The sequence below is a fragment of the Salmo salar genome, chromosome 27 (genome assembly GCF_965601325.2).
Source record: "Salmo salar chromosome 27, fSalSal1, whole genome shotgun sequence".
In the NCBI taxonomy this organism is placed as follows: domain Eukaryota; kingdom Metazoa; phylum Chordata; class Actinopteri; order Salmoniformes; family Salmonidae; genus Salmo; species Salmo salar.
Genome location: NC_138317.1, coordinates 36961982 through 36989687, shown reverse-complemented (window position 1 = coordinate 36989687; position 27706 = coordinate 36961982). Strand labels below are relative to the sequence as shown.

The 27706-nt window shown below is 43.9% G+C and overlaps 1 protein-coding gene across 2 annotated transcripts in view; it reads left to right on the top strand.

Moving 5' to 3' along the window:
* The window catches only part of LOC106588997 (CUB and sushi domain-containing protein 3), a 347202-nt gene that overhangs the window by 124346 nt on the left and 195150 nt on the right, over nt 1–27706 (top strand). For both annotated transcript variants that reach the window (XM_045709277.2, XM_014178612.3), the window contains exons 18-24: nt 3015–3141; nt 6187–6389; nt 6692–6883; nt 7567–7705; nt 12566–12753; nt 13102–13296; nt 14113–14229. In XM_045709277.2, coding sequence (XP_045565233.2) covers nt 3015–3141; nt 6187–6389; nt 6692–6883; nt 7567–7705; nt 12566–12753; nt 13102–13296; nt 14113–14229 — 1161 coding nt within the window. The remainder of the gene's footprint in view (nt 1–3014; nt 3142–6186; nt 6390–6691; nt 6884–7566; nt 7706–12565; nt 12754–13101; nt 13297–14112; nt 14230–27706) is intronic.

Below are 27706 nucleotides of genomic sequence, written 5' to 3'. Positions count from 1 at the left end.
ACGCTACCTGCCCCAATGCATAGTGTCAACTGTAAAGTTTGGTGGAGGAGGAATAATGGTCTGGGGGTATTTTTCGTGTTTCAGGCTAGACCCCTTAGTTCCAGTGGAGGGAAATCTTAACACTACAGCATACAATGACATTCTAGACGATTCTGTGCTTCCAACTTTGTGGCAACAGTTTGGGGAAGACCCTTTGCTGTTTCAGCATGACAATTCCCCCGTGCACAAAGCGAGGTCCATACAGAAATGGTTTGTAGAGATAGGTGTGGAAGAACTTGACTGGCCTGCACAGAGCCCTGACCTCAAGCCCATCGAACACATTTGTGATAAATTGGAACGCCGACTGCGAGCCAGGCCTAATCGGCCAACATCAGTGTCCGACCTCGCTAATGCTCTTGTGGCTGAATGGAAGCAAGTCCCCGCAGACAATGTTCCAACAACATCTAGTGGAAAGACTTCCCAGAATAGTGGAGGCTGTTATAGCAGCAAAGGGGGGGACCAACTCCATATTAATGTCCATGATTTTGGAATGAGATGTTTGACGAACAGCTGTCCATATACTTTGATACATGCCGTATCAATTGAATATGAGTACAGCGCTCCATGCAGGACACATTTAGCATTGTGTCAGTGTCCAATGGGATTGGACGATTAAGTGGGCAACAGCAAGTTACAGTCTGCTGTCTCTCTTTTCTGTTGATTTTAGATTTGTAAGTGGCCAATCAGATGTGATTGAGCACCTCTGAGAAGCCAATGATGTGTGATTGAACATTTGCTTTGTGAGGAATGAGCTCCATAGGATGTTGGTTAAGACTAGACGGAGGAAGCGAGATGGGGACCTCTCTCTCTCTCTCTCTCTCTCTCCCTCTCTCCGGTATCTAAAAACGTCTCTAATGTAGAGAATAAATCAATAGCGATCTGAACCTTGTTATTCAAGCTTCATTGAACTGTGCATCCATTGTTTGTCATGTAGACGGATTATGCAAATGAAGCTGCTGAAAGGAAACGCAGATGTGGGCTCCATTAATAATAAAGCCCAAACGTCCTGAAGTCAACCAGGCCAGTTTTTCTGGAGGAGGGAGAGAGAGTGAATGAGAAAGAGAGACAGAGCGTGAGAATGAGAGAGAGGTGCGGGGACAGGGAGACAGAGAGTGAGAGAGAAAAAGACAGGAAGTGAGTAAGAGAGATGGTGGAAGGACAGAGTGAGAGGGAAAGAGACAGGAAGTGAGTAAGAGAGAGAGAGAGAGAGAGATGGTGGGAGGACAAAGAGTGAGAGAGAAAGATAGAGGCCACACTGCCCCCACGGCACCGCCACACTGCCCCCACGGCACCCCCACACTGCCCCCACGGCACCGTCACACTGCCCCCACGGCACCCCCACACTGCCCCCACGGCACCGCCACACTGCCCCCACGGCACTGTCACACTGCCCCCACGGCACCCCCACACTGCCCCCACGGCACCGTCACACTGCCCCCACTGCACCCCCACACTGCCCCCACGGCAGAATCACACTGCCCCCACGGCACCGCCACACTGCCCCCACGGCACCGTCACACTGCCCCCACGGCACCCCCACACTGCCCCCACGGCACCCCCACACTGCCCCCACTGCACCCCCACACTGCCCCCACGGCAGAATCACACTGCCCCCACTGCACTGCCACACTGCCCCCACTGCACTGCCACACTGCCCCCACGGCAGAATCACACTGCCCCCACTGCACTGCCACACTGCCCCCACTGCACCCCCCCACTGCCCCCACTGCACTGCCACACTGCCCCCACTGCACCCCAACACTGCCCCCACTGCACTGCCACACTGCCCCCACTGCACCCCCACACTGCCCCCCACTGCACTGCCACACTGCCCCCACTGCACCCCCACACTGTAAGAGCTGGTTTTGAGCTGGTTGCTTATCTTACTGACAGCCCTATGGGCCCCAGTCAAAGTAGTGCATTGCATAGGGAACAGGGTACCATTAGGGACTCTCTCCAGCAGTCTGCATCTTGTGAGATGATCTATTACTGAGTTGATTTATTGAGATGAATCACACGGCAAGGCTTCACATTCGCATGAGGAGCGGTAGACATGTTACATTTGTTTGCAGCCAGCCACTAATTATTTCCCCTCAGCTGTGTGTGTGTGTGTGTGTGTGTGTGTGTGTGTGTGTGTGTGTGTGTGTGTGTGGGGGGGGGGGGGGGGGGGCTGTGAGAGAGAGACTGTGTGAGTAAGTGTGTGGGTGTGTGTGTGTGTGTGTGTCTGTGAGAGAGAGACTGTGTGAGTAAGTGTTTGTGTGTGGGTGTGTGTGTGTGTGTGTGTCTGTGAGAGAGAGACTGTGTGAGTAAGTGTTTGTGTGTGTGGGTGTGTGCGTGTGTGTCTGTGAGAGAGAGACTGTGTGAGTAAGTGTTTGTGTGTGTGGGTGTGTGTGTGTGTGTGTGTGTGTGTCTGTGAGAGAGAGACTGTGTGAGTAAGTGTTTGTGTGTGTGGGTGTGTGTGTGCGTGTGACTGTGAGAGAGAGACTGTGGAGTAAGTGTTTGTGTGTGTGTGTGTGTGTGTGCGTGTGTGTCTGTGAGAGAGAGACTGTGTGAGTAAGTGTTTGTGTGTGTGGGTGTGTGCGTGTGACTGTGTTCCTGTCCATGGATTCCTCCAGCCGAATACAGCGTATATTTAGCTTTTTGAATATACGTCACTGCAAAACTGCTACAGTATCTCCTTTTATTTCTCTCCATAGCTAGATATCTATCATGTTCTGATTTCTATGGTCTCTCCATAGCTAGATATCTATCATGTTCTGATTATATTTCTATGGTCTCCCCATAGCTAGATATCTATCATGTTCTGATTATATTTCTATGGTCTCCCCATAGCTAGATATCTATCATGTTCTGATTATATTTCTATGGTCTCCCCATAGCTAGATATCTATCATGTTCTGATTATATTTCTATAGTCTCTCCATAGCTAGATATCTATCATGTTCTGATTATATTTATGTGGTCTCTCCTTTTAGCTGAATGTGGAGGAAAGTTCACAGGCGAGTCGTCAGGACGTATACTGTCCCCAGGATACCCGTTCCCTTACGACAACAACCTCCGTTGCACCTGGATCATTGAGGTGGACTCTGGCAACATCGTAAGGTACTACTGATAATGAATTAGTATTCATCAAGTATCCTCCTTTTCATGTATTGTCCTCTCATGTTTCATCTCTGTGCACTTCAACAGCCAAGCAAAGGCCCTGCCAAGGTTGTCTTGTTATATCTGTCTAGCAAAAGTACAAGGCTTACAGCTCTCACACACACACACACACACACACACACACACACACACACACACACACACACACACACACACACACACACACACACACACACACACACACACACACACACACACACACACACTCACACACACACACATACACTGACAGTTGCTCTGGATAAAAGTGTCTGCTAAATGACGTTGATGGAAAAGTGAATACACTTTCATGGCTTTGAAAGAGCTAGCATCTCGTCCAGAAAGCAAACATTGTCCAGTGCATCAGTATATCAAATCGAATGTTATTTGTCACATGCGGCGAATACAACATGCTTACTTACGAGCCCTTAACCAACAATGCAGAGTTTTAAAAAGTAAGTACGAAAAATGTGCTAAATAAACGAAATAAAAATTTGTAACACAATAAAAATAACAGAGTAGCAGCAGCGCATGTGAAGAGTGTGAAGGAATGTGAGTGTGTGTGTGTATGTGTGTGTGTTGGCGTGTCAGTGTAGTATGTGTGAGTGTGTGGTTAGAGGTCCAGTGAGTGTACATCACGAGCCCGTGAAATAAAAAAATAAAACAGAAAATAAGGGGGTCAATGTAAATAGTCTGGGTAGCCATTTGATTAACTGTTCAGCAGTCTTTTTATCCCAGACTTTGCGCTCCGGTACCACTGGCCATGCAGTAGCAGAGAGAACAGACTTGGGTGGCTGGAATCTTTGACAATTTTTAGGGCCTTCTTCTGACACCGCCTGGTATAGAGGTCCTGCATGGCAGGGAGCTCGGCCCCAGTGATGTACTGGGCCGAATGCACTACCGTCTGTAGCGCATTGCGGTCGGGTGCCGAGCAGTTGCCATACCAATCCGTGATGCAACCAGTCTGGATGCTCTCGATGGTGCAGCTGTAGAACTTTTTGAGGATCTGGGGTTCCATACAAAATCTTTTCAGCCTCCTGAGGTGGAAGAGGCGTTGACGTGCCCTCTTCACGACTGTGTTGGTGTGTTTGGACCATGATAGGTCCTCAGTGTTGTGCACACCAATGAACTTGAAGCTCTCAACCTTTTCCACCACAGCCCTGTCGAAGGGAATGGCTATTCACATTATCTTGCCGACCTGTACCGTCCATTTTCCGCAACTACGATATATTGGGAACCAGGCCAACGCGGTCAGATCAGCTTGGCTCTGTTGGGCTCAGCTCAGTGGTGTGACAGGGGTACCTCTGTGCTCTCTCCAGTATAGTCTATAGATGCCAGATCCCTCTTTGTTTTCAGTCTGAGAGCCCAGGCCCAGGCAGTCTAATGAGACTCAAATGCTCAATCATACATTCAATTATTAGTATTGTATAGAGCTGGAACCATGTCACCTTGGAGGCAAACAATTTGTCCTGTTCCAACTCCCAGTGGTGCACCTCGTTTGAAATCATATTTTTATTCATGACTTTCTTTATTTTCTGCCACTGATGTCATGATCAGCACTGTCTGCTGAATAGAAGGAGTGTTATGACCACGAGCACCAATTACCGGCCTAGTTTTCTGACTTATTGCTCCTTTTTATTTCTCTCTAAAGCATCATTATAACTAGCCAGGAACCTCGGTCTGGCATCACAACAGGACTTTATCTTGTGTTGTATCTAGTTTCCATGCAAAAGATTAACGTAGTTTGGCCTTCAGCTGAGTGCTTGCATAAAAAAAGGAGAATGATAAAAACCAGAAGAAATAAACACATACCCTTAAATTTGCCATACTGAATCAATATCAATGCAGAACCAATATTCTACCTATATCAATGCAGAACCAATATTCTACCTATATCAATGCAGAACCAATACAGTACTAATATCAATGTAGAACCAATACTGTACTAATATCAATGTAGGACCAATACTGTACTAATATCAATGCAGTACCAATACTGTACTAATATCAATGTAGAACCAATATTCTACCTATATGTAAGGGCTGTCGTGAGAGAGAGACCAAGGTGCAGCAGAGTTAGTGTTCATCATAAAAGGTTTTAATGATTAACGAACACTATACAAAAAGAAACCAAAGAACGACTAGCAACAGTTCTGTTAGGAACACACTAAACAGAAAACAATTACCCACAAAACCCAAAGGAAAAACATGCTCCTTATGTGTGTTCTGTACTAATATCAATGCAGTACCAATACTATAATAATGTCAATGCTGAACCAATACAGTACTAATATCAATGTAGAACCAATACTGTAATAATATCAATGCTGAACCAATACAGTACTAATATCAATGTAGAACCAATACTGTACTAATATCAATGCAGTACCAATACTGTACTAATATCAATGCAGTACCAATACAGTACTAATATCAATGCAGTACCAACACAGTACTAATATCAATGCAGTACCAATACTAGTACTAATATCAATGCAGTACCAACACTGTACTAATATCAATGCAGTACCAATACTATAATAATATCAATGCTGAACCAATACTATAATAATATCAATGCTGAACCAATACTGTACTAATATCAATGTAGAACAAACTGTGGTGTGTTTGTATAAGAGATTCAGTGATTTTACTTGATTTAAACCCATTTTCCCTGTGAGGAGCAATGGTCATCCACAAATGATCTCCTACGAACTCTGTTTTTGGGCAAATTTCTCAAGTTCCTTCCATTATTATCTACCATTATTACTCTGTTATTCTGTGATTTATTGCAAGTAATTTATTGCAGCCTAGGGTTGCAAAATTCCACGAACTTTCTCAAAATTCCTGGGTTTTGCAGAAATCCTGGTGGGAGTTATTTTCCTGATTCCAGGAATCTTCCATCCAGGATTTATGAAAACAAAAATAGAATTTAGTGAAAGTTACCAAGAACTGGTATTTTGCATCCAAACGTAAATGACAATTTTATTCCTCCTCGTCCCTCAGTCTGCAGTTCCTGGCCTTCGACACAGAGGCGTCACATGACATCCTGAAGGTGTGGGACGGTCCTCCTGAGAATGAGATGTCCCTGAGGGAGGTGTCTGGCTCTCTGCTTCCCGAGGGGATACACAGCACCCTCAACCTGGTTACCATCCAGTTCGAGACCGACTTCTACATCAGCAAGTCCGGCTTCGCCATCGAATTCTCAAGTGAGTAGTTTACTGTTTGTGAAAAGTCTTTGAAGTGTATATCTTCAAAAGCAATGATACGAACTGTGTCTGTTTCATACTGTCTGGTAGAGTGTACAAGTTTGGGTTATTCTCTGAAATGTTATTGGGCTCAGAGACATTGTTGGTTATGTGTTTTGAAGGTCGTTATGAAGGATACTGCAACACTCATTAAATGTCATGTCAACATAAAGGTGTTATGAATGTCTATGTATGTATTCTTCAAAGTGATGGCATAAAGCCCCTGCATAGATTTGATTCCCTCCCTGTGTTGTGCCTGCCAGGTTCGGTGGCCACCGCCTGCAGAGACCCGGGGGTCCCCATGAACGGCAGTCGCAACGGGGACGGACGAGAGCCGGGTGACACTGTCACTTTTCTCTGTGACCCTGGGTACGAGCTCCAGGGAGAGATGAAGATCACATGTATTCAAGTGGAGAACCGCTACTACTGGCAACCCAGCCCTCCTGTCTGCATAGGTGAGTGCTTTAACAACAGGTAGAGCCAGGGGGTTGTATTAAGGTGAGTACTAACAGGGACTCAGACCATGCTACCAATCCCCAGCCTCCTAGCCTGCTAATTAACATATTGAATTAAGATCCCTGAGTGTTGCCAGAACCTGCTGGCGCCAAGCAGCACTTGAGCTCTAGAGATGACTGACTGTCATCGCCATCCAACCTTTTTGAACGAGGCAAAACATTAAATGAATATCAAATTATTGGAAGCAGATCTGAAGATCTCTCTCACTATTCAGAGATAGTGTGCTTATAACGAAACCTCAAGGATTCTTGTCAACTCCTGATCACGGGTGTCTTGTTTTTAATGTGGCTTTATAACGTCTGATCTGTCAAAACTAACTACATCAGTTACTGTTATGGTTTAAAAATTCCTTTAACTTTCCCAAAAATTTCCAAGTTTTCCAGAAATCCTGTTTGGAGAATTTCCTTGGAATTTCCTTGTGATTCTGAGAATCTTTCAGCAAGGATTTTCTGAGAACCTGGTAATTTTAGGAACGTTACCAGAATTTTGCAGCCCCAAACACCAGTATATCTCCACAGAATGACATGCAGTTTTCCCTGTGGCATATAACAAAGACAGTTCATGAGTGTCAGAGCCAGACCAGTACATGTTACCTTTTCTCACTTCTCTTCTTCTCTTTCAGCCCCCTGTGGAGGAAACTTGACTGGATCCAACGGCTTCATCCTGTCTCCCAACTTCCCCCACCCCTACCCCCACAGCAAGGACTGTGATTGGCTAATAGCTGTCAACTCGGACTATGTTCTATCGCTGGCCTTCGTCAGGTAATAGGTTCTAGTTTCCTACAAAGTGATTAAGGCCTACTCTCCCTATCATGCACACACACACACACACACACACACACACACACACACACACACACACACACACACACACACACACACACACACACACACACACACACACACACACACACACACACACACACACACCCCCGCCACCAAGGTGGACATTAATGGGCATTTTGTCACAACCAAGTGGCGTGAGGTGATTATGCAACGGTAACTGCTGACCGTTATCACTGTTATATTAAGATGCAGTTCATGTCTTAGGTGGATAATTAGCTACCCCAGCTGGACTTCCACGCTCACTTTGTCAGTAATGAACCCATAGTTGGCCTTCCTCAGCTCCCCACTTTAAGGTGCTGTATCAAGACGTCCCAGCCTACGTTGACTGATGCAGACACTTATTGGAAGTCAAAAGGAAGAACTTGTGTTTCACACCTAAATAGTCCCGTTAATTGCGTCCATTTTTCATTTCACCTTTGGCGGCCGCAAGACAAAGGTCAAAGGCCAACACAGGGTTAAGTTTGACTGTCGGTAGGGTACACAGTGTAGCATAAAGCATAAACCTCTAACTTAAAGTTGTGAAATGAGGCCTCCCTCTGCCTCTCCCCTACCAGCAGCTAGCTATCTCCTCCTGCTCCTCCCTCTGCCTCACCCCTACCAGGAGCTAGCTGTCTCCTCCTGCTCCTCCCTCTGCCTCTCCCCTACCAGGAACTAGCTGTCTCCTCCTGCTCCTCCCTCTGCCTCTCCCCTACAAACAGCTAGCTATCTCCTCCTGCTCCTCCCTCTGCCTCTCCCCTACCAGGAACTAGCTGTCTCCTCCTGCTCCTCCCTCTGCCTCTCCCCTACAAACAGCTAGCTAGCTCCGCCTGCTCCTCCCTCTGCCTCTCCTCTACCAGCAGCTAGCTAGCTCCTCCTGCTCCTCCCTCTGCCTCTCCTCTACCAGCAGCTAACTAGCTCCTCCTGCTCCTCCCTCTGCCTCTCCTCTACCAGCAGCTAACTACCTCCTCCTGCTCTTCTCTCTGCCTCTCCTCTACCAACTCCTCCTGCGCCTCCTGCTCCTCCCTCTGCATCTCCCCTACCAGCAGCTAACTAGCTCCTCCTGCTCCTCCCTCTGCCTCTCCTCTACCAGCAGCTAGCTAGCACCTCCTGCTCTTCTCTCTGCCTCTCCCCTACCAGCTCCTCCTGCTCCTCCCTCTGCCTCTCCCCTACCAGCAGCTAACTAGCTCCTCCTGCTCCTCCCTCTGCCTCTCCTCTACCAGCAGCTAACTAGCTCCTCCTGCTCCTCCCTCTGCCTCTCCTCTACCAGCAGCTAACTAGCTCCTCCTGCTCCTCCCTCTGCCTCTCCTCTACCAGCAGCTAGCTAGCTCCTCCTGCTCCTCCCTCTGCCTCTCCTCTACCAGCAGCTAACTAGCTCCTCCTGCTCCTCCCTCTGCCTCTCCTCTACCAGCTCCTCCTGCGCCTCCTGCTCCTCTACCAGCAGCTAACTAGCTCCTCCTGCTCCTCCCTCTGCCTCTCCTCTACCAGCTCCTCCTGCTCCTCCTCTACCAGCAGCTAACTAGCTCCTCCTGCTCCTCCCTCTGCCTCTCCTCTACCAGCTCCTCCTGCTCTTCTCTCTTCCTCTCCTCTATCAGCTCCTCCTGCTCCTCCCTCTGCCTCTCCTCTACCAGCTCCTCCTGCTCTTCTCTCTTCCTCTCCTCTACCAGCAGCTAACTAGCTCCTCCTGCTCTTCTCTCTGCCTCTCCTCTACCAGCTCCTCCTGCTCCTCTCTCTGCCTCTCCTCTACCAGCAGCTAGCTAGCTCCTCCTGCTCTTCTCTCTGCCTCTCCTCTACCAGCTCCTCCTGCTCCTCTCTCTGCCTCTCCTCTACCAGCAGCTAACTAGCTCCTCCTGCTCTTCTCTCTGCCTCTCCTCTACCAGCAGCTAACTAGCTCCTCCTGCTCTTCTCTCTGCCTCTCCTCTACCAGCAGCTAGCTATCTCCTCATGCCTGAATCAAAAGGGTGACATACATACCTGTCCCTTGGCAGCCCCTGCTGTGCCAGACACGAGGCTGTGGAATATTAATCGGGGGGCTGTGTGTGTGTGCGTGTGTGTGCGTGTGTGTGAGAGAGCGAGAGAGCGAGAGAGAAAGAAAGAAAGAAAGAAAGAAAGAAAGAAAGAAAGAAAGAAAGAAAGAAAGAAAGAAAGAAAGAAAGAAAGAAAGAAAGAAAGAAAGAAAGAAAGAAAGAAAGAAAGAAAGAAAGAAAGAAAGAAAGTTAGTTAATGGTACCACCTCCTTAGCCGCAGCCACTGCTATTGCTTAGGGTTGGTATGTTGAGGCTGCAAAGCTGTCATCAAGGCAGAGGGTGGCTACTTTGAAGAATCTCAAATATAAAACACATTTTGATATGTTTAACACTTTTTTGTTTTGTACATGATTCCATATGTGTTATTTCATAGTTTTAATGTTTTCACTATTATTCTACAATGTAGAAAATAGTAAAAAATAAAGAAATACTCTTGAGTGAGTAGGTGTGCCCAAAATTTTGACTGGTACTGTAGGTCTCATGACAAGGGACATTCCTGTCATGCGGGTCGTTGAATGGAGACCAAGGCGCAGCATGTTTTGTGCTCATTCTTTGATTTTTAATGAAAACACTTCAACAACAAAACAAGAAAACGACCAACAACAGTCCCGTCAGGTACTCTAGACTAAACGGAAACAACCACCCACAAAACCCCATGAAAAACAGGCTGCCTAAGTATGGCTTCCAATCAGAGACAACGATAGACAGCTGCCTCTGATTGGAAACCATACCTGGCCACAGCATAGAAAATTACAACATAGAATGAAACTCTAGACAACCCACATAGAAAACAGAAAACACAAAACACATAGACGAAACACCCCCCTGTCACGCCCTGACCAAACTACTAGGGAAAGATTACCTCATACCAGGATCAGGACGTGACAATTCCTTTTTGTTAACAACATGCTAAGTAGACAAATTAGCTGTTTCCTGTTTGTCACTATCAAAATGACACTGTCTGATAATGTATAGTCTATTGTTGTATTCATTAGCCTTTCTATTAAAAGTGTAGTGTTTTATATTCAAGTTGAAAGCTAGTCACTGCAATGATGATGGCACAGCAGTTTTCAAGTGACCAGTATCGGACAGCCATTTTGGCTCCACCAGTTAGACAGTTTTTGTCTTTTGTGTAAAATGAGCTCTGCTCTCTTCTCATTTGAATGGTCCTATCCCACAACACAAGTGAGTAAATAACACAGTGGAATAGTGGCTTTTTGGCAGTGGGCTGGTGGTACTGAAGCTCAACCAGGGTGAAAAGCCTTTTCATCTGTTCCGTCTCGCAGACTTCCATTACACACTCCATTACTGACACCATTCTCTCCCAAAAAGAGAGGGTTGGCATGATAAGGAGTAAGGGGCCTTGCACCATGCCCTGGGGGACACCGTTTGTATCTGCAGCAAAGTAATATTATATTGTAAAAAATGACAAATTGCAATTGCATTGGCAATGTGGTAAAACGTACATTTCATTGTCATTGTTGCCAAATTGGGTATTATCATTGCTACATATTCAATTAGTAACCAAGCTAATTGTTTGTTGAGTGACAGCTCCAGAGGCTAAGCGAGAGAAAAAAAGATCGGAGCACATATGGTTATCAAAATGTAATTACTTTATTAATATGGTGTAGAGCAGGAGTTTTTCCCCCCAATGTTTGGATTGCTATTATCTTACAATGAGCCTTTAGCTTTAGATACAGGCTCAATGAAGTGTGGCCGTATCACTTAGCATACTCTTTCAGAAATATTTAAATAAGAAAATACACCTCCCAATCTCTCTTATGTAAATTAGCTTCCCTGATATAGAAATATGTGTGTATGTTAATCTTCACACGCACACACACACACACACACACACACACACACACACACACACACACACACACACACACACACACACACACACACACACACACACACACACACACACACACACACACACACACACACACACACACACACACACACACACACACACAGTTATTCTGGGAGATGCGGAGCATGGCAGTGAGCAGTTGATAGTCTGTTTTGTGGTGAGTTCCCAGCTCAAAAGGATATGTGCCTCATCTTTGACTATACCAAAGCAATTACACTCCCTGGGTATTTATAGTTCCTAGTGTTAGTGTCCTCCCACAGCAGCGATAAGGGTAATGAATGTAGCGCTAGCAAGCGTTAAAGGGGGATATCATGGTGCTGTCTGGCTCTCCAGCCCTGATCCATAGAGAGGTTACGGATGATTTGAGGAATCTATTCATTAGCGTCTGTGGCGTTGGGTAGACGCTGGCATCTGAGGCATCTGCCACTGTGTGTCAACATGTGAATCGCTGGGCCTTTTGTGTGTTGTTGGTAAAGTCCCACCTCGACCGCCCATCAGAGAGGCCAAGAACCCAAATGGTTGTTTCTAGTGTGTCATTTCTACCTACTACTGTATACTGCACACAGACAGACCTATTGAAACCCAGCTCAGCAGAGAGACAGAGATCATTTCTCAAATATCACCCTCCTCCAGATATGGCTTGTTGCGGGATTCTGGGAAGATGTTATGATCTGACTGAATTGGATTATAGTCTTTGGTCTGATTTCTCTCTCTCAACCCCCCGTTCTCTCTCTCTCTCACTCACTCTCTCTCTCTCTCTCAACCCCCCTGTTCTCTCTCTTTCTCTCCCTCGCTCTCTCTTTGCATCTCTCTCTTTCTCTCTCCCCATCTCGCTCTCTTTCTCGCTCTCGCTCTCTTTCTCTCCCCCTCTCTCTTTCTATCCCTCCCTTTCTCTAGTTTCAGCATTGAGCCTAACTATGACTTCCTGTATATCTACGATGGGCCGGACAGCAACAGCCCTCTGATTGGCAGCTTTCAGGACAGCAAGCTTCCAGAGAGGATCGAGAGCAGCTCCAACACCATGCACCTGGCCTTCCGCAGCGATGGCTCCGTCAGCTACACCGGTTTCCACCTGGAATACAAAGGTAGGACGCCATCATGCTCTCTTAGATTCTTAGATTTCAGTTCTCTCTTAGAGGGAGATTTCTTCTTAGCTGTAAGGTCTAGTTCCTCTACCAAAGTCAGAAATGTACATTGTTTACAATACATTTTTGCATATGCAGAGTTGAAGGAGAATCCAAATGTTTTCTATCTCTAGATTATAGTGTCAGCAGGGGTAGATGTTTTTAGCATTTCAATGATGCGTTTGGTTAGACACTTCTTTACTCTGATCAACATCAATCTCCCTCCCTGTCTGTGTTACCTTTCTTGCATCTCCAGTTCACACTACTGTTAAAGGTTATTCCTCATGTGTATTTCTACCCGATCTTTAGCCAAGCTGCGTGAGTCCTGCTTCGACCCAGGCAGTGTGATGAACGGGACCAGGCTGGGCAGCGACTACAAGCTGGGTTCCACCGTGACGTTCTACTGTGAGCCGGGCTATGTTCTCCAGGGCTATTCCACGCTCACCTGCATCATGGGGGATGACGGCAGGCCTGGCTGGAACAGGGTTCTACCCAGCTGTCAAGGTTTGAAGCATACCATCGTACCTGTTTTATTATTTATTATTTATTAACCTTTATTTAACTGTTGAAGCTAGAGATATGGACATAGCTGTGTACTATCACAAAAATAAAATACGATTAGAGCGTCTACTAAATGACTAAAATGTAAATGTAAAATGTCAGTAGGCAACCACAATTTTAAATATATCTGTTGTATCTTTACTGAGCCGGGGGAGGGAATCTAATACAAATGTGGGAAGGAAGGAAGAAAGGAAGGAAGGAAGGAAGGAAGGAAGGAAGGAAGGAAGGCAGGAAGGCAGGAAGGAAGGAAGGAAGGAAGGAAGGAAGGAAGGAAGGAAGGAAGGAAGGAAGGAAGGAAGGAAGGAAGGAAGGAAGGAAGGAAGGGAAGGAAGGAAGGAAGGAAGGAAGGAAGGAAGGAAGGAAGGAAGGAAGGAAGGCAGGAAAGAAAGAAGGAAGGAAAGAAGGAAGGAAAGAAGGAAAGAAAGAAGGAAAGAAAGAAGGAAAGAAAGAAAGAAAGAAAGAAAGAAAGAAAGAAAGAAAGAAAGAAAGAAAGAAAGAAAGAAAGAAAGAATCCAAGGATTGGATTTAGTAGCCAGTCTAAAACAATCAATATGGCTTACAGCACACATGCAAGCACACAGAAGATAACCATAAGACTAGACTGCTAAGCTGTTGGTGTAATCCTAATGTGTGTTCCTTCCTGGTCTTTTCTGGGCAGATGTCGCTTGGCCAATGTATTGAATAAATGGGTCACATGTTCCCTCCGAAGGTCAAAGCAGGTGTTGAGCTCTGCTCTGTGTGTCTGTTTGTTTCCTCCAGCACCGTGTGGGAGTCGTTCCACAGGGTCAGACGGCACGGTGCTGTCTCCTAACTTCCCCCGCAACTACACCTCAGGACACAGCTGTGTGTACTCCATCTCCGTGCCACGAGAGTTCGGTAAGAACACCGAATAAACTCATATTTTTGATGAAGAGACATTTTGGTGTGGACACAAGTGACCTCACACTTTTGTTTGAGAGACTTTTGGTGTGAAATAAGCTCAATGTGGTATGAATTAATGTGGTGCAAGTTTTTTTTGGGGGGGGGGCGATATACTTAATTAAAACTACAATAGCAGTCTTCTTTGATGCATTTTTTAAAGCCAAACACCAATGTTGAAAGAATTCAACGTATCCATCGGCTCTTTTGGAAAATTGTACCTTTTTATCTTGATATTAGGCTATAATTTGACGGTATAGGAATATTTGAACACAGATCTCTGCTGTATAAATATTTTAGAGTTCTTTATCCAATTTCATTCATTCATCAGTATTAGTTCCCCATGAGTAGCTACAGGAAAGCCTTCAGGGCAGGTGCTTTATTAGGATTTGCTGAAAGTTGTGTGGGTTCAGACACAGCAAAGTACTGCTCACCTGTAACTAAGCAACGAGCCATCGATTGTCTGTCACGCGAGGCTTTAAAAGCGTTTTGATGGCATAAGGACTTGTCTCGCAAGAGGGTGAGATATAAATGGCTGCTTTTACACAAGCAGCCCAATTCTGATATTTTTTTCCACTAATTGGTCTTTTGACCAATCATGTCATATCTTTTCACATCAGATATTTTTCACAGCTGATCTGATTGGTCAAAATTGACCTGTTTCAGCATTCTAGCCTGTTATATCTCAGTGTAACGTTTCTTTCTTGCACTTGATTCACACTGCCTTCCAATCAATATGTGAACAATGGTAGTGGAAAAGTCAATTGTGTTCCATTTAACCCTCTCCAGTCCAAGCCCTGTCTAAGCCTGGGGATGGGGGTTCTACTGAGCTATATGGAATTGTTTTAAGAAGGTCATAGCAAGGATCAATTAGCTATTTGATTTAGAATTTTATGACCCCTTGAAATATCCCCCCAAAAAGTATTTCAGCGGTGCCGCAGAAAATCGACTCTATACATTTCAGCACCCTGGACAGCAACCATTGGGCTGTCTCTGAGGGTTGGTACCTTGGACAGATCTACAAATGGCACCATATTCCTTACATAGTGCAGCCTATGGGCCCCGGTTAATATTTGACTGTACATTTTGATCAGTTGGCAGATGTTCTTATCCAGTTGGGGACTATTATAAGCTCCACCACCATTAGTTTATGAATGATTGAGCTTTTTTTTCTTCTTTTTTATATAAAATAGTTGATTATGTATGCCAAACACAATACAGATTTAACTCCGATTACTCAGTTTTGCTCACACAGTGGGGGGCAATGGGAAGGATTGGTGTAAAGATTACTCCTCATTTCTATCCATCTGTATGACCCAGTCCTGTCAGTCCTCTAACTCTGAGTTCACAACACTGCTCTCTCAAACCCAGAGATATCTATTTAAAAGGAGTGCATTTGTTCTCTAAAGCCGGATACAAAAAGCCTAGTGTGGATTTGCTCAAAGGGGATTGACTACTCGACAGCCCTTCTAAACATACACTTAGTGTGTGTGTGTGTGTGTGTGTGTGTGTGTGTGTGTGTGTGTGTGTGTGTGTGTGTGTGTGTGTGTGTGTGTGTGTGTGTGTGTGTGTGTGTGTGTGTGTGTGTGTGTGTGCATGCCAGTGTGTGTTCGTGCGCGTGCCCGCGTGTTTGTCCTATAATACCCACACAGTATAGTTATATTGTAATGAATATCAATGTCAAAAAATATGATATGATTAAGACGTTGTACTTGAAACCTTTAGTCTTAGTAAATAATGTGAAGGAATGTTTGACAGAATATGCTTTAACATACATGAATTGCTATATTAAAATATGGAAGCATTGTCTGAAATAAACTAGCTAGCATATCTCCGTCATTATAGATTTTAAGGTAGAAGTATCTACAAACAAGGCCATCTGAAGTCTGCTAGCATTGATGAGAGAAGTAATAACATACAATAAAATAATAATTTTGCTGCCACAGTATCCAGCCTGACACAACACATACAGTTGAAGTCAGAAGTTTACATACACCTTAGCCAAATACATTTAAACTCAGTTTTTCACAATTCCTGACATTTAATCCTAGTAAACATTCCCTGTCTTAGGTCAGTTAGGATCACCACTTTATTTTAAGAATGTGAAATGTCAGAATAATAGTAGAGAGAATGATTTATTTCAGCTTTTATTTCTTTCATCACATTCGCAGTGGGTCAGAAGTTTACATACACTCAATTAATATTTGGTAGCATTGCCTTTACATTTTTTAACTTGGGTCAAACATTTCGGGTAGCCTGCCACCCCCGTGCTTCACAGTTGGGATGGTGTTCTTCGGCTTGCAAGCCTCCCCCTTTTTTCTCCAAACATAATGATGGTCATTATGGCCAAACAGTTCTATTCTTGTTTAATCAGACCAGAGGACATTTCTCCAAAAAGTACAATCTTTGTCCCCATGTGCAGTTGCAAACCGTAGTCTGGCTTTTTTATGGCAGTTTTGGAGCAGTGGCTTCTTCCTTGCTGAGCGACATTTCAGGCTATGTCGATATAGGACCCGTTTTACTGTGGATATAGATACTTTTGTACCTGTTTCCTCCAGCATCTTCACAAGGTCCTTTGATGTTGTTCTGGGATTGATTTGCAGTTTTCGCACCAAAGTACGTTCATCTCTAGGAGACAGAATGTGTCTCCTTCCTGAGCTGTATGACGGCTGCGTGGTCCCATGGTGTTTATACTTGCGCACTATTGTTTGTACAGATGAATGTGGTACCTTCAGGCATTTGGAAATTGCTCCCAAGGATGAGCCAGACTTGTGGAGGTCTACAATTTTTTTCTGAGGTCTTGGCTGATTTCTTTTGATTTTCCCATGATGTCAAGCAAAGAGTCACTGAGTTTGAAGGTAGGCCTTGAAATACATCAGAAGCTTCTAATGCCATGACATAATTGTCTGGAATTTTCCAAGCTGTTTAAAAGCACCATCAACTTAGTGTATGTAAACGTATGACCCACTGGAACTGTGATACAGTGAATTATAAGTGAAATAATCTGTCTGGGAACAATTGTTGGAAAAATGACTCATGCACAAAGTAGATGTCCTAACCGACTTGCCAAAACTATAGTTTGTTAACAAGAAATTTGTGGAGTGGTTGAAAAACGAGTTTTAATGACTCCAACCTAAGTGTATGTAAACTTCCGACTTCAACTGTACATCACAGACTGGGAGCAGCAAAGGAGCTGGTGCACTCAGGGGTAAAGTGCCTTTCTCAGGGGTGCAATGGCAGTAGGATATTGAAGCCGGTAACACTCTCTGCAGATTTCCCCGCAGGTAGCTCGGGGGTTTATACCTTGTACTCTGCAGTAACTTTTGTTTAGACCTAACAGACTACTATAAAGCTTCTCTTTCCCGAAACACAAATGACATTCACCTAGAAAAGATCAATAGATCAATAGAGCCAGAAATAGATGGGAGATGGAGAAGTTGGATCCCAAAATGGGAGGTTTTGCTTTGCTGTCTAATGCATGACAAACAGGGAGCTAACAGGGAGCCGTGATTCAGTGATTCCATTGGATTTCCATTTGAAGGTAATAGGTGTCATGGATATAAACATAAACAATAATCTTTAGACAATTTATTTTGTGAGCCGCGTCATTATCTGCGATTAGTTTTGATTGACCTGATCCTTTATCAGTGTGAGCATTGCATTCTGGACATAAATCACTGGTAGAACATCATTAGCAAGGGACAAGAGAGGAGAACACACACACACACACACACACACACACACACACACACACACACACACACACACACACACACACACACACACACACACACACACACACACACACACACACACACACACACACACACACACACACACACACACACACACACGATGAAGGTGTGTGGTGTAGGCTGTCTTTGGCACATGTGGCTCAATACTAACGGTAGAGGGGCAGATTTCTCACTTCACACCAGGAAACTGGTTGTAATAATAATGTCATTGCAACCAGGTTAGTCGGCTGGGACAGTTGCTCCAGTTTTTAGGGGGGTGAATCAGCTTTAATATTGCCGATAGAGTGTGGCTTCTATCAATGTAGTTTAGTTTTTTAGTTTAATTTATTTACACCAAAGAAAACAAGTGCTAAACAACAATATAGATTTTTTTTAAAGTCTAATTATAAATGGTGGGCAGGCGTGATTGGAAGCCCAAGGGCTTATATAAAAACCACACCACAAAAATAACTATACCACAAAAAACAATGTACTGTACAATACATAAGTATCAAAAATAATAATGGTTTGTTAAAGCAGATAACATAACCTGCTAATTATAAATGCATAAATGAAATGATCAGTAATCAGGGAAAAAAAACAGTATTTGTTTTGTTTAAATGTGTGTGTGAGAGTGAGGGTATATGGAGGAGATTACTGAGTAGTTTGGTTCGTAAGGCTGACCCCCAGTCTTCGCTTGAAGTTATTGAGTTGACTATGTGAGGTGCGACAGTGGGGAGGGTGAAGGTTATCGCAGTATCTTGTGTTACATTGCTGCATTTCAGAATTAACCTGGAAGATCCTTTGAAGGGTTAGGTAAACTGTCTGGGAGGTATGAGCATTTGTAGATGAAAGGGCATAAGTGGTGTACATTAATAGACAAGATATTGAGTTTTAAAGGGTGCAGATGGAGCCAGGAACAGTTGAAGTTGGAAGATGGCACGCATACTCAAATCAAATCAAATTGTTTTTGTCACACACACATGGGTAGCAGATGTTAACCTCTATGGGCAAGGCGGGACGAATTCGTCCCACCTACGTAACAGCCACCTGAATTCAGTGGCGCGATTTTTGAATCGTTTGAAATACTATTACTTCAATTTCTCAAACATATGACTATTTTACAGCTATTTAAAGACAAGACTCTCCTTAATCTAACCACACTGTCCGATTTCAAAAAGGCTTTACAACGAAAGCAAAACATTAGATTATGTCAGGAGAGTGCCCAGCCAGAAATAATCAGACACCCATTTTTCAAGCTAGCATATAATGTCACAAAAACCCAAACCACAGCTAAATGCAGCACTAACCTTTTATGATCTTCATCAGATGACACACCTAGGACATTATGTTATACAATACATGCATGTCTGTTCAATCAAGTTCATATTTATATAAAAAAACAGCTTTTTACATTAGCATGTGACGTTCAGAAAAAGCATACCCCCGCAAACTTCCGGGGAATTTACTAACAGTTTGCTAAATTACTCACAATAAACGTTCACAAAAAGCATAACAATTATTTTAAGAATTATAGATACATTACTCCTCTATGCACTCGATATGTCCGATTTTAAAATAGCTTTTCGGATGAAGCACATTTTGCAATATTCTAAGTACATAGCCCAGCCATCACGGCTAGCTATTTAGACACCCGGCAAGATTAGCCTTCACCAAAATCCTATTTCCTATAAGAAAAATGTTCTTACCTTTCCTGTTCTTTGTCAGAATGCACTCCCAGGACTTCTACTTCAATAACAAATGTAGGTTTGGTCCCAAATAATCCATCGTTATATCCAAATATCCTCTGTTTTGTTCGTGCGTTCTAGACACTATACGAATGGTAAATAACGGTCGCGCGCATGGCGCATGGCGTGACAAAAAATGTCTAAATATTCCATTACCGTACTTCGAAGCATGTCAACCGCTGTTTGAAACCAATTTTTATGCCATTTATCTCGTAGAAAAGCGATAATATTCCGACCGGGAATCTGCAATAAGCTAAACAGCCGAATGAAATTTCTCCACGGGGGCGAATCGTGCACGCGCCTCATTCAATGGTCCTCTGATCGGCCACTTGGATAAGGCGATAATCTGTTTCAGCCAGAGGCTGCCTCGTCATCGTTCAGGTTTTTCCCGGGTTCTGAGAGCCTATTGGAGCCCTGGGAATTGTCACGTTACAGCTAAGATCCTTACTCTTCAATAAACAGATGCAAGACACACGACTCCTTGTCAGACAGGCCACTTCCTGCATGAAACCTTGTCAGGTTTTTGCCTGCCATAGGAGTTCTGTTATACTCACAGACACCATTCAAACAGTTTTAGAAACTTTAGGGTGTTTTCTATCCAAACCTGAACAATAATATGCATATTCTAGCTTCTGAGTTGGTGTAGGAGGCAGTTAAAAATGGGCACATATTTTTTCCAAAATTCTCAATACTGCCCCCTAGCCCAAACAGGTTTTAATGTGAGTGTAGAGAAATTCTTGTGCTTCTAGTTCCGACAGTGCAGTAATATCTAACAAGTAATCTAACAATCCCCAACAACTACCTAATACATACAAATCTAAAGGGGTGAATGATGATATGTACATATAAATAAATGGATGAGCGATGGACGAGAGGCATTGCCAAGGTGCAATAGATGGTATAAAATACGGTATATACATATGAGATGAGTAATGTAAGAATGTAAACATTATTAAAGTGGCATTATTTAAAGTGGCTTTGTTTAAAGTTGCTAGTGATCCATTTATTAAAGTGGCCAGTGATTGGGTCTAAATGTAGGCAGCAGCCTCTCTGAGTAGGTGATTGCTGTTTAGCAGTCTGATGGCCTTGAGAAAGAAGCTGTTTTTCAGTCTCTCGGTCCCAGCTTTGATGCACCTGTACTGACCTTGTCTTCTGGATGGTAGTGGTGTGAACAGGCAGTGGCTCGGGTGGTTGATGTCCTTGATTATCTTTTTGCCCTTCCTGTAACATCGGGTGCTGTAGGCGTTATGGAGGGCAGGTAGTTTGCCCCCGGTGATGCGTTGTGCAGACCGCACCACCCTCTGGAGAGCCTTGCGGTTGAGGGTGGTGCAGGCTGTGATACAGCCTGTAAAAGTGTGTCAGGGTTTTGGGTGACAAGCCAAATTTATTCAGCCTCCTGAGGTTGAAGAGGCGCTGTTGCGCCTTCTTCACCACACTGTCTGTGTGGGTGGACCATTTCAGTTTGTCTGTGATGTGTACGCTGAGGAACATAAAACTTTCCACCTTCTCCACTATTGTCCCGTCGATGTGGATAGGGGGGTGCTCCCTCTGAAGTCCACGATCATCTCCCTTTTTTTGTTGACGTTGAGTGAGAGTTTGTTTTCCTGACTCCACGCTCCGAGTGCCCTCACCTCCTCCCTGTAGACTATATCGTCACTGTTGGTAATCAAGCACACTACTGTTGTGTCGTCAAACTTGATGATTGAGTTGGAGGCGAGAATGGCCACACAGTCGTGGGTGAACAGGGAGTACAGGAGGGGGCTGAGAAGGCACCCTTGTGGGGCCCCAGTGTTGAGGGTCAGCAAAGTGGAGATGTTGTTTCCTACCTTCACCACCTGGGGGCGGCCCATCAGAAAGTCCAGGACCCAACTGCACAGGGCGGGGTTGAGACCCAGTACATCCTGCTTGAAGATGAGCTTGGAGGGAACTATGGTGTTGAATGCTGAGCTGTAGTCAATGAACAGCATTCTTACATAGGTATTCCTCTTGTCCAGATGGGATAGGGCAGTGTGCAGTGTGATGCCGATTGCATCGTCTCTGGACCAGTTGGGGTGGTATGAAAACTGAAGTGGGTCTAGGGTGGCCGGTAAGGTGGAGGTGATATGATCCTTGACTAGTCTCTCAAAGCACTTCATGATTACAGAAGTGAGCGGTAGTCATTTGATTCAGTTATCTTTAACACGTTAACACATTTAAATGTTTTACTCACGTCGGCCACGGAGAAGGAGGGGGGCAGTCCATGTTAGTGGGCCGCGACGGTGGGACTGTATTATTCTCAAAGCAGACAAAGAAGGTGTTTAGTTTGTCTGGAAGCGTGATGTCCGTGACGTGGGTGGTTTTCTTTTTGTAGTCCATGATTTCATGTAGACCCTGCCACATATGTCTCATGTCTGAGCCGTTGAATTGCGACTCCTGTTTGTCCCTGTACCGGCATTTCGCTTGTTCGATAGCCTTGCGGAAGAAATAACTACACTGTTTATACTCAGCCATATTCCCAGACCTCTTTCCATGGTTAAATTTGGTGGTTCGCGCTTTCAGTTTTGCGCTTATGCCGCCATCCATCCACAGTTTATGGGTAGGGTAGGTTTTAATAGTCACAGTGGAGACAACATCTGCAATGTACTTCCTTATAAACTCACTCACCGAGTTAGTGTATAGATCAATGTTATTCTATGAGGCTGACCAGAACATATCCCAGTCCCCGTGATCAAAACAATCTTGAAGCGTGGATTCCGATTGGTCAGACCAGTGTTGAATGGTTCTAGTCATTGGTAAATCCTGTTTGAGTTTCTGTCTATTACATAGAGTCCAGTGAAGTTCCTTGAGGGCCGTCTTGGTGTCTGCTTGAGAGGGAATGTACGAGAATTCTCTTGGGAGGTAATATGGCCGGCATTTGATTGTGAGGAATTCTAGGTCAGGTGGGCAGAAGGACTTGAGTTCCTGTATGTTGTTATGATTACACCATGAGTCGTTAATCATGAGGCATACACCCCCGCCCTTCTTCCCAGAGAGGTGTTTATCTCTGTCGGCGCGATGCATAGAGAAGCCCGGTGGCTGACCTGATTCCGACAACATATCCCGAGAGAGCCATGTTTCCGTGAAACAGAGAATGTTACAATCGCTGATGTTTCTCTGGAAGGCAAACCTTGCTCGGATTTCGTCTACCTTGTTGTCAAGAGACTGGACATTGGCGAGTAGTATACTCAGGAACGGTGGGCGATGTGCACGTCTACGGAGCCTGACAAGGAGGCCACACTGTCTGCCCCTTCTGCAGCGCAGTTGTTTTGGGTCGGCTTCTGGGAATAGATCCATTGTCCTGGGTGGTGGTCCAAACAGAGGATCCTCTTTGGGAAAGTTGTATTCCTGGTCATACATAATGTTGGTAAATTGACGTCGCTCTTATGTCCAATACTTCTTCCCTGCTGTATGTAATAAGACGTAAGATTTCCTGGTGTAAAAAGGTAAGAAATAATACATAACAAAAAAGAAATACTGCATAGTTTCCTAAGGACTCGAAGCGAGGCGACTCTCTCTGTCGGCACCGTCTTTGTGCAGACACACACAAACACACACACACACACACACACACACACACACACACACACACACACACACACACACACACACACACACACACACACACACACACACACACACACACACACACACACAGTTATAGGGAGTCCCCCACTAACCCATTCATTGATTCCACCGGACCCAGAGCCACCACTGTTGAAGAATGCCCTTTTTCATGTTTCATTATTCTGTCACAAAGAATGATATCAGCAATATTTCAGACAATGACAGGTTTGGTCTAGAAGATGAATATTGTAGAAGAAAAGAGAGCAGAGAAAGAAAGCCCTCCTCTCCCCCATCTCTCTCTCTTTCTCCCCCATCTCTCTCTATATATCTTCTCTATAGCTCTCTCTTTCTCCCCATCTCTCTCTCTCTATCTTCTCTATATCTCTCTTTATCTCCCCATCTCTCTCTCCCCCATCTCTCTCTCACCCATCTCTCCTCTCTCTCTCTCTCTCTCTCTCCCTCTCTCTCTCTCTCTCTCCTCTCTCTCTCTCTCCTCTCTCTCTCTCCCCCAGGCATGCCATGTGAACACTATGGAGAGATCCTCCTCTTCTCCTCTCCACCCACTCACAACCCCCACGCCACACTGCTCACCAACCACTAATGATCTCCGACTGTTAAATAAGTTACAATTAAAAGAGCATCTATTGGCTTGCCCTGGGCGTCTACATGTTTCCAGGGACGTGAATGGGGTTTTAATTGTTGTTGAGACGAGGGTTTCCAGTGTAGTGTAAAACAATAACAGTTTATTTTATATATATATTTTAACAGGACGTCATATTGAGACTCTTTTTCAAATGAGCCTGCACAATACAAACACACACATCAATACAAAACACAATAAAAGTACAAAATTACCTCACTTAGATCATTCCCTACTAATGTTTTACATTCCCTAAAGGGCAACAGGCAATCAAGCCTGAGCCTCCCCTGCAACATAATCCACATCTGTGGAGCATAAAAACTAGAACCATCTCTCCCTAAATCAGAAGCCACCCTTGGAACCTATTGCACTATCCAATCTTGTGCTCTTGTAGTGTATTCTATGGTGGCCTTGACCAGTGTGGTCAGATACGTTGGAAGTTTCTCCAGGAGTGCTTTGTAAATGAACAGAAGGAAATGCTGCTCTCTTCTTACGTACAGAGAGGTCCACCTTTTGTGCTGTTTTAGTACACAAACGCCATGTGTAATGTTACTGGTCTTAAAGGAATAGTTCACCCAAATTACAAAATGACCCTGTAAGCAGTCTATGGACAAGGTAAGAGACATCAAGGCTTTGATCAACTGTCTCCAAATGCAAACTTTTTATCCCTTTTTAATTAATGTTTTTTAACTAGGCAAGCAATTAAGAACATACTCTCCCCTAACCCGGACGACGCTGGGCCAACTGTGCGCTGCCCTATGGGACTCCTGATCACAGCTGGTTGTGACACAGCCTGAATGAACCAGGGTCTGTAGTGATGCCTCTAGCACTGCAATGCAGACCGCTGCACATCTCGGGAGGCCGATGACCAAACCTGTCACACCTTTAATGTGTGTAGTTGGAATGTTTTTGTGTTCCTCTGGCCATGATGAATATTCAAAACACAGGCTTGATAGTCCCATAGCATTATATCCTCCTACATCCAGATTACGGTCTTACCAATAAATCACTGCAGACCTTTTTGCTTATTCTTTGTTTCATACTGTTTGTTGTAACTTTTTGGTTATCCCCCTTCCCTCTCATTCATTCAGGTTTTATATACAGCGCCTTCAGAAAGTATTCACACACCTTGATTTCCCCATTTTGTTATGTTACAGCCTGAATTTAAAATTGATTCAATTTCGATTTTTGGGACACTGGCCTACACACAATACCCCCATAATGTCAAAGTGGGATTATGTTTTTCTACATGTTTGCAAATTAATACAAAATGATACGCTGAAATTTCTTGTGTCAATAAGTGTTCAACCCCTTTGTTATTGAAAGCCTAAATAAATGTAGGAGTACAAATGTGCTTACAAGTCACCTATTGGTAGATGGTTAAAAAAAAAACAGACAAACAAAAGGTGCAATGGGTCAGCATTCAATTTTGCATAAATAAAAAATAATACACATTTGTATTATTATTTGTATTGCATCAGCGATAGCGTAAACAGACGCTTCGGCTTTGCAGCCTTCTTCAGTGTGTAGATAAAATATTATTTTAATTCATAACAGCATTTGTTGCGAACAACCGATGAGCAGGAGGTGCTTCTAATCAGGGTTGCCACTCATCTGCCAATCAGGGATGTGGCTTTGCTGGTCTACCTGTATACAAGTTAGTCACAAATAAATACAGAATTATAGGGTATGGGAGCGGGCACGAAGGGCAATTCAAGAATCAATAGACTTAGGCATCTGCTCACTTGGATTCGAAAGCAGACATGGAATATCCCTTTGAGCATGGTGAAGTTATTAATTGCACTTTGGATGGTATATCAATACACCCAGCCACTACTTAGACAAAGGCGTCCTTCCTAATTCAGTTGCTGGAGATGAAGGAAACCGCTCAGGGATTTCACCATGAGGCCAATGGTGACTTTAAAACAGTTATAGAGTTTAACATTGAAGTCACTCCACAATACTAACCTAATTGACAGAGTGAAAAGAAGGAAGCCTGTACAGAATACACATATTCCAAAACATCAAATCAAATGTATTTATATAGCCCTTCTTACATCAGCTGATATCTCAAAGTGCTGAACAGAAACCCAGCCTAAAACCCCAAACAGCAAGCAATGCAGGTGTAGAAGCATGGTGGCTAGGAAAAACTCCCTAGAAAGGAAAAACCTAGGAAGAAACCTAGAGAGGAACCAGGCTATGAGGGGTGGCCAGTCCTCATCTGGCTGTGCCGGGTGCATCTTGTTTGCAACAAGGCACTAAAGTAATACTGCAAAAAATGTGGTAAAGCAATTAACTTTATGTCCTGGGCAAATCCAATACAACACATTACTGAGTACCACTCTTTGTATTTTCAAGGATAGTGGTGGTTGCATCATGTTATGGGTATGCTTGCCATCGTTATGGACTGGGGAGTTTTTCAGGATAAAAAAAGAAATGGAATGGAGCTAAGCACAGGCAAAATCCTAGAGGAAAACCAGATTCAGTGTGCTTTCCACCAGACACTGGGATATGAATTCATCTTTCAGTAGGACAATAACCTAAAACACAATGCCAAATCTACACTGGAGTTGCTTACCAAGAAGACAGTGCATGTTCCTGAGTGGTTGACTTACAGTTTTGACTTAAATCTACTTGAAAATCAATGGCAAGACCTGAAAATGGTTGTCTAGCAATGACCAACAACCAATTTGATAGAGCTTGAATAATTTTATGTAAATGAGATTTCTGTATTTAATTTTTTTTAAATTGCATCAAAGTAATACTGACATCATTATGGGCTGTTTTGTGTAGATTGGTAAGACAAAAAAATGATGATTTAATTTTGATTTCAGGCTACAGTGGTTCCTTCTTTAAAAGTTGCATCATACTGCGGCACACCTTGCGTGTGGCCGCAGCATTCGGTGGCACGTCATTACCAGAGAATTTAAAACCTTTTGGCAATAACATAGTATATGGGATTGATTTGAAGAAATTGGGCTTAATTAATTTGATTGATATTATGGTGTTTCTATTCTGAGAAAAACAAAAAACGAAACCCTCAAGGTTTCCGTTAGGATGGAATGGAAAATAGGGCGCTGTACAACGTGACGGTCGGGAGTAGGCTACAGGATTGGAGGAATCTACATTGTTTACCTTCTTTAGACAACTTTGTTCCGATATTTCTGTAAATCTGTGATATTTATTCCAATAGTAATTCGTTATGGATCCATAACTAAATCAACATCTGCATTTTGAAAGAGTATTTTCTATCATTATTTTATTAATGAAATGTGTTTATTTGTTTATTAGGCTACTGTGCAGTCTACAATACATACTGTAGTAAACATGGGAAAGTGACTAATTCCTTACATAAGGGAGAGCAGGCCATGTCTGTACTACAGAATGCAGGGCATGCAGGAGACCGGGGTTCAAATCCCTTTGGGGAGAAAGGAGTAGGCTGTCCTTGTAAATAAGAATTTGTTCTTAACTGATTCCATATGTGTTATTTCATAGTTGTTATGTCTTCACTATTGTTCCAAAATGTAGAGAATAGGAAAAAATATATACAAATCCTGGAATGAGTAGTTGTGTCCAAACTGTTGACTGGTACTTGCTGGAACCTAAAATATGGTGCTGTACAACATGACGGTCGGCAGTACAGTACTGGGCTATTTAGCTAAAGAATCCCCGCAGGGCACGAGGAAGGAGTAGGCTGTCCTTGTAAATAATAATTTGTTCTTAACTGACTT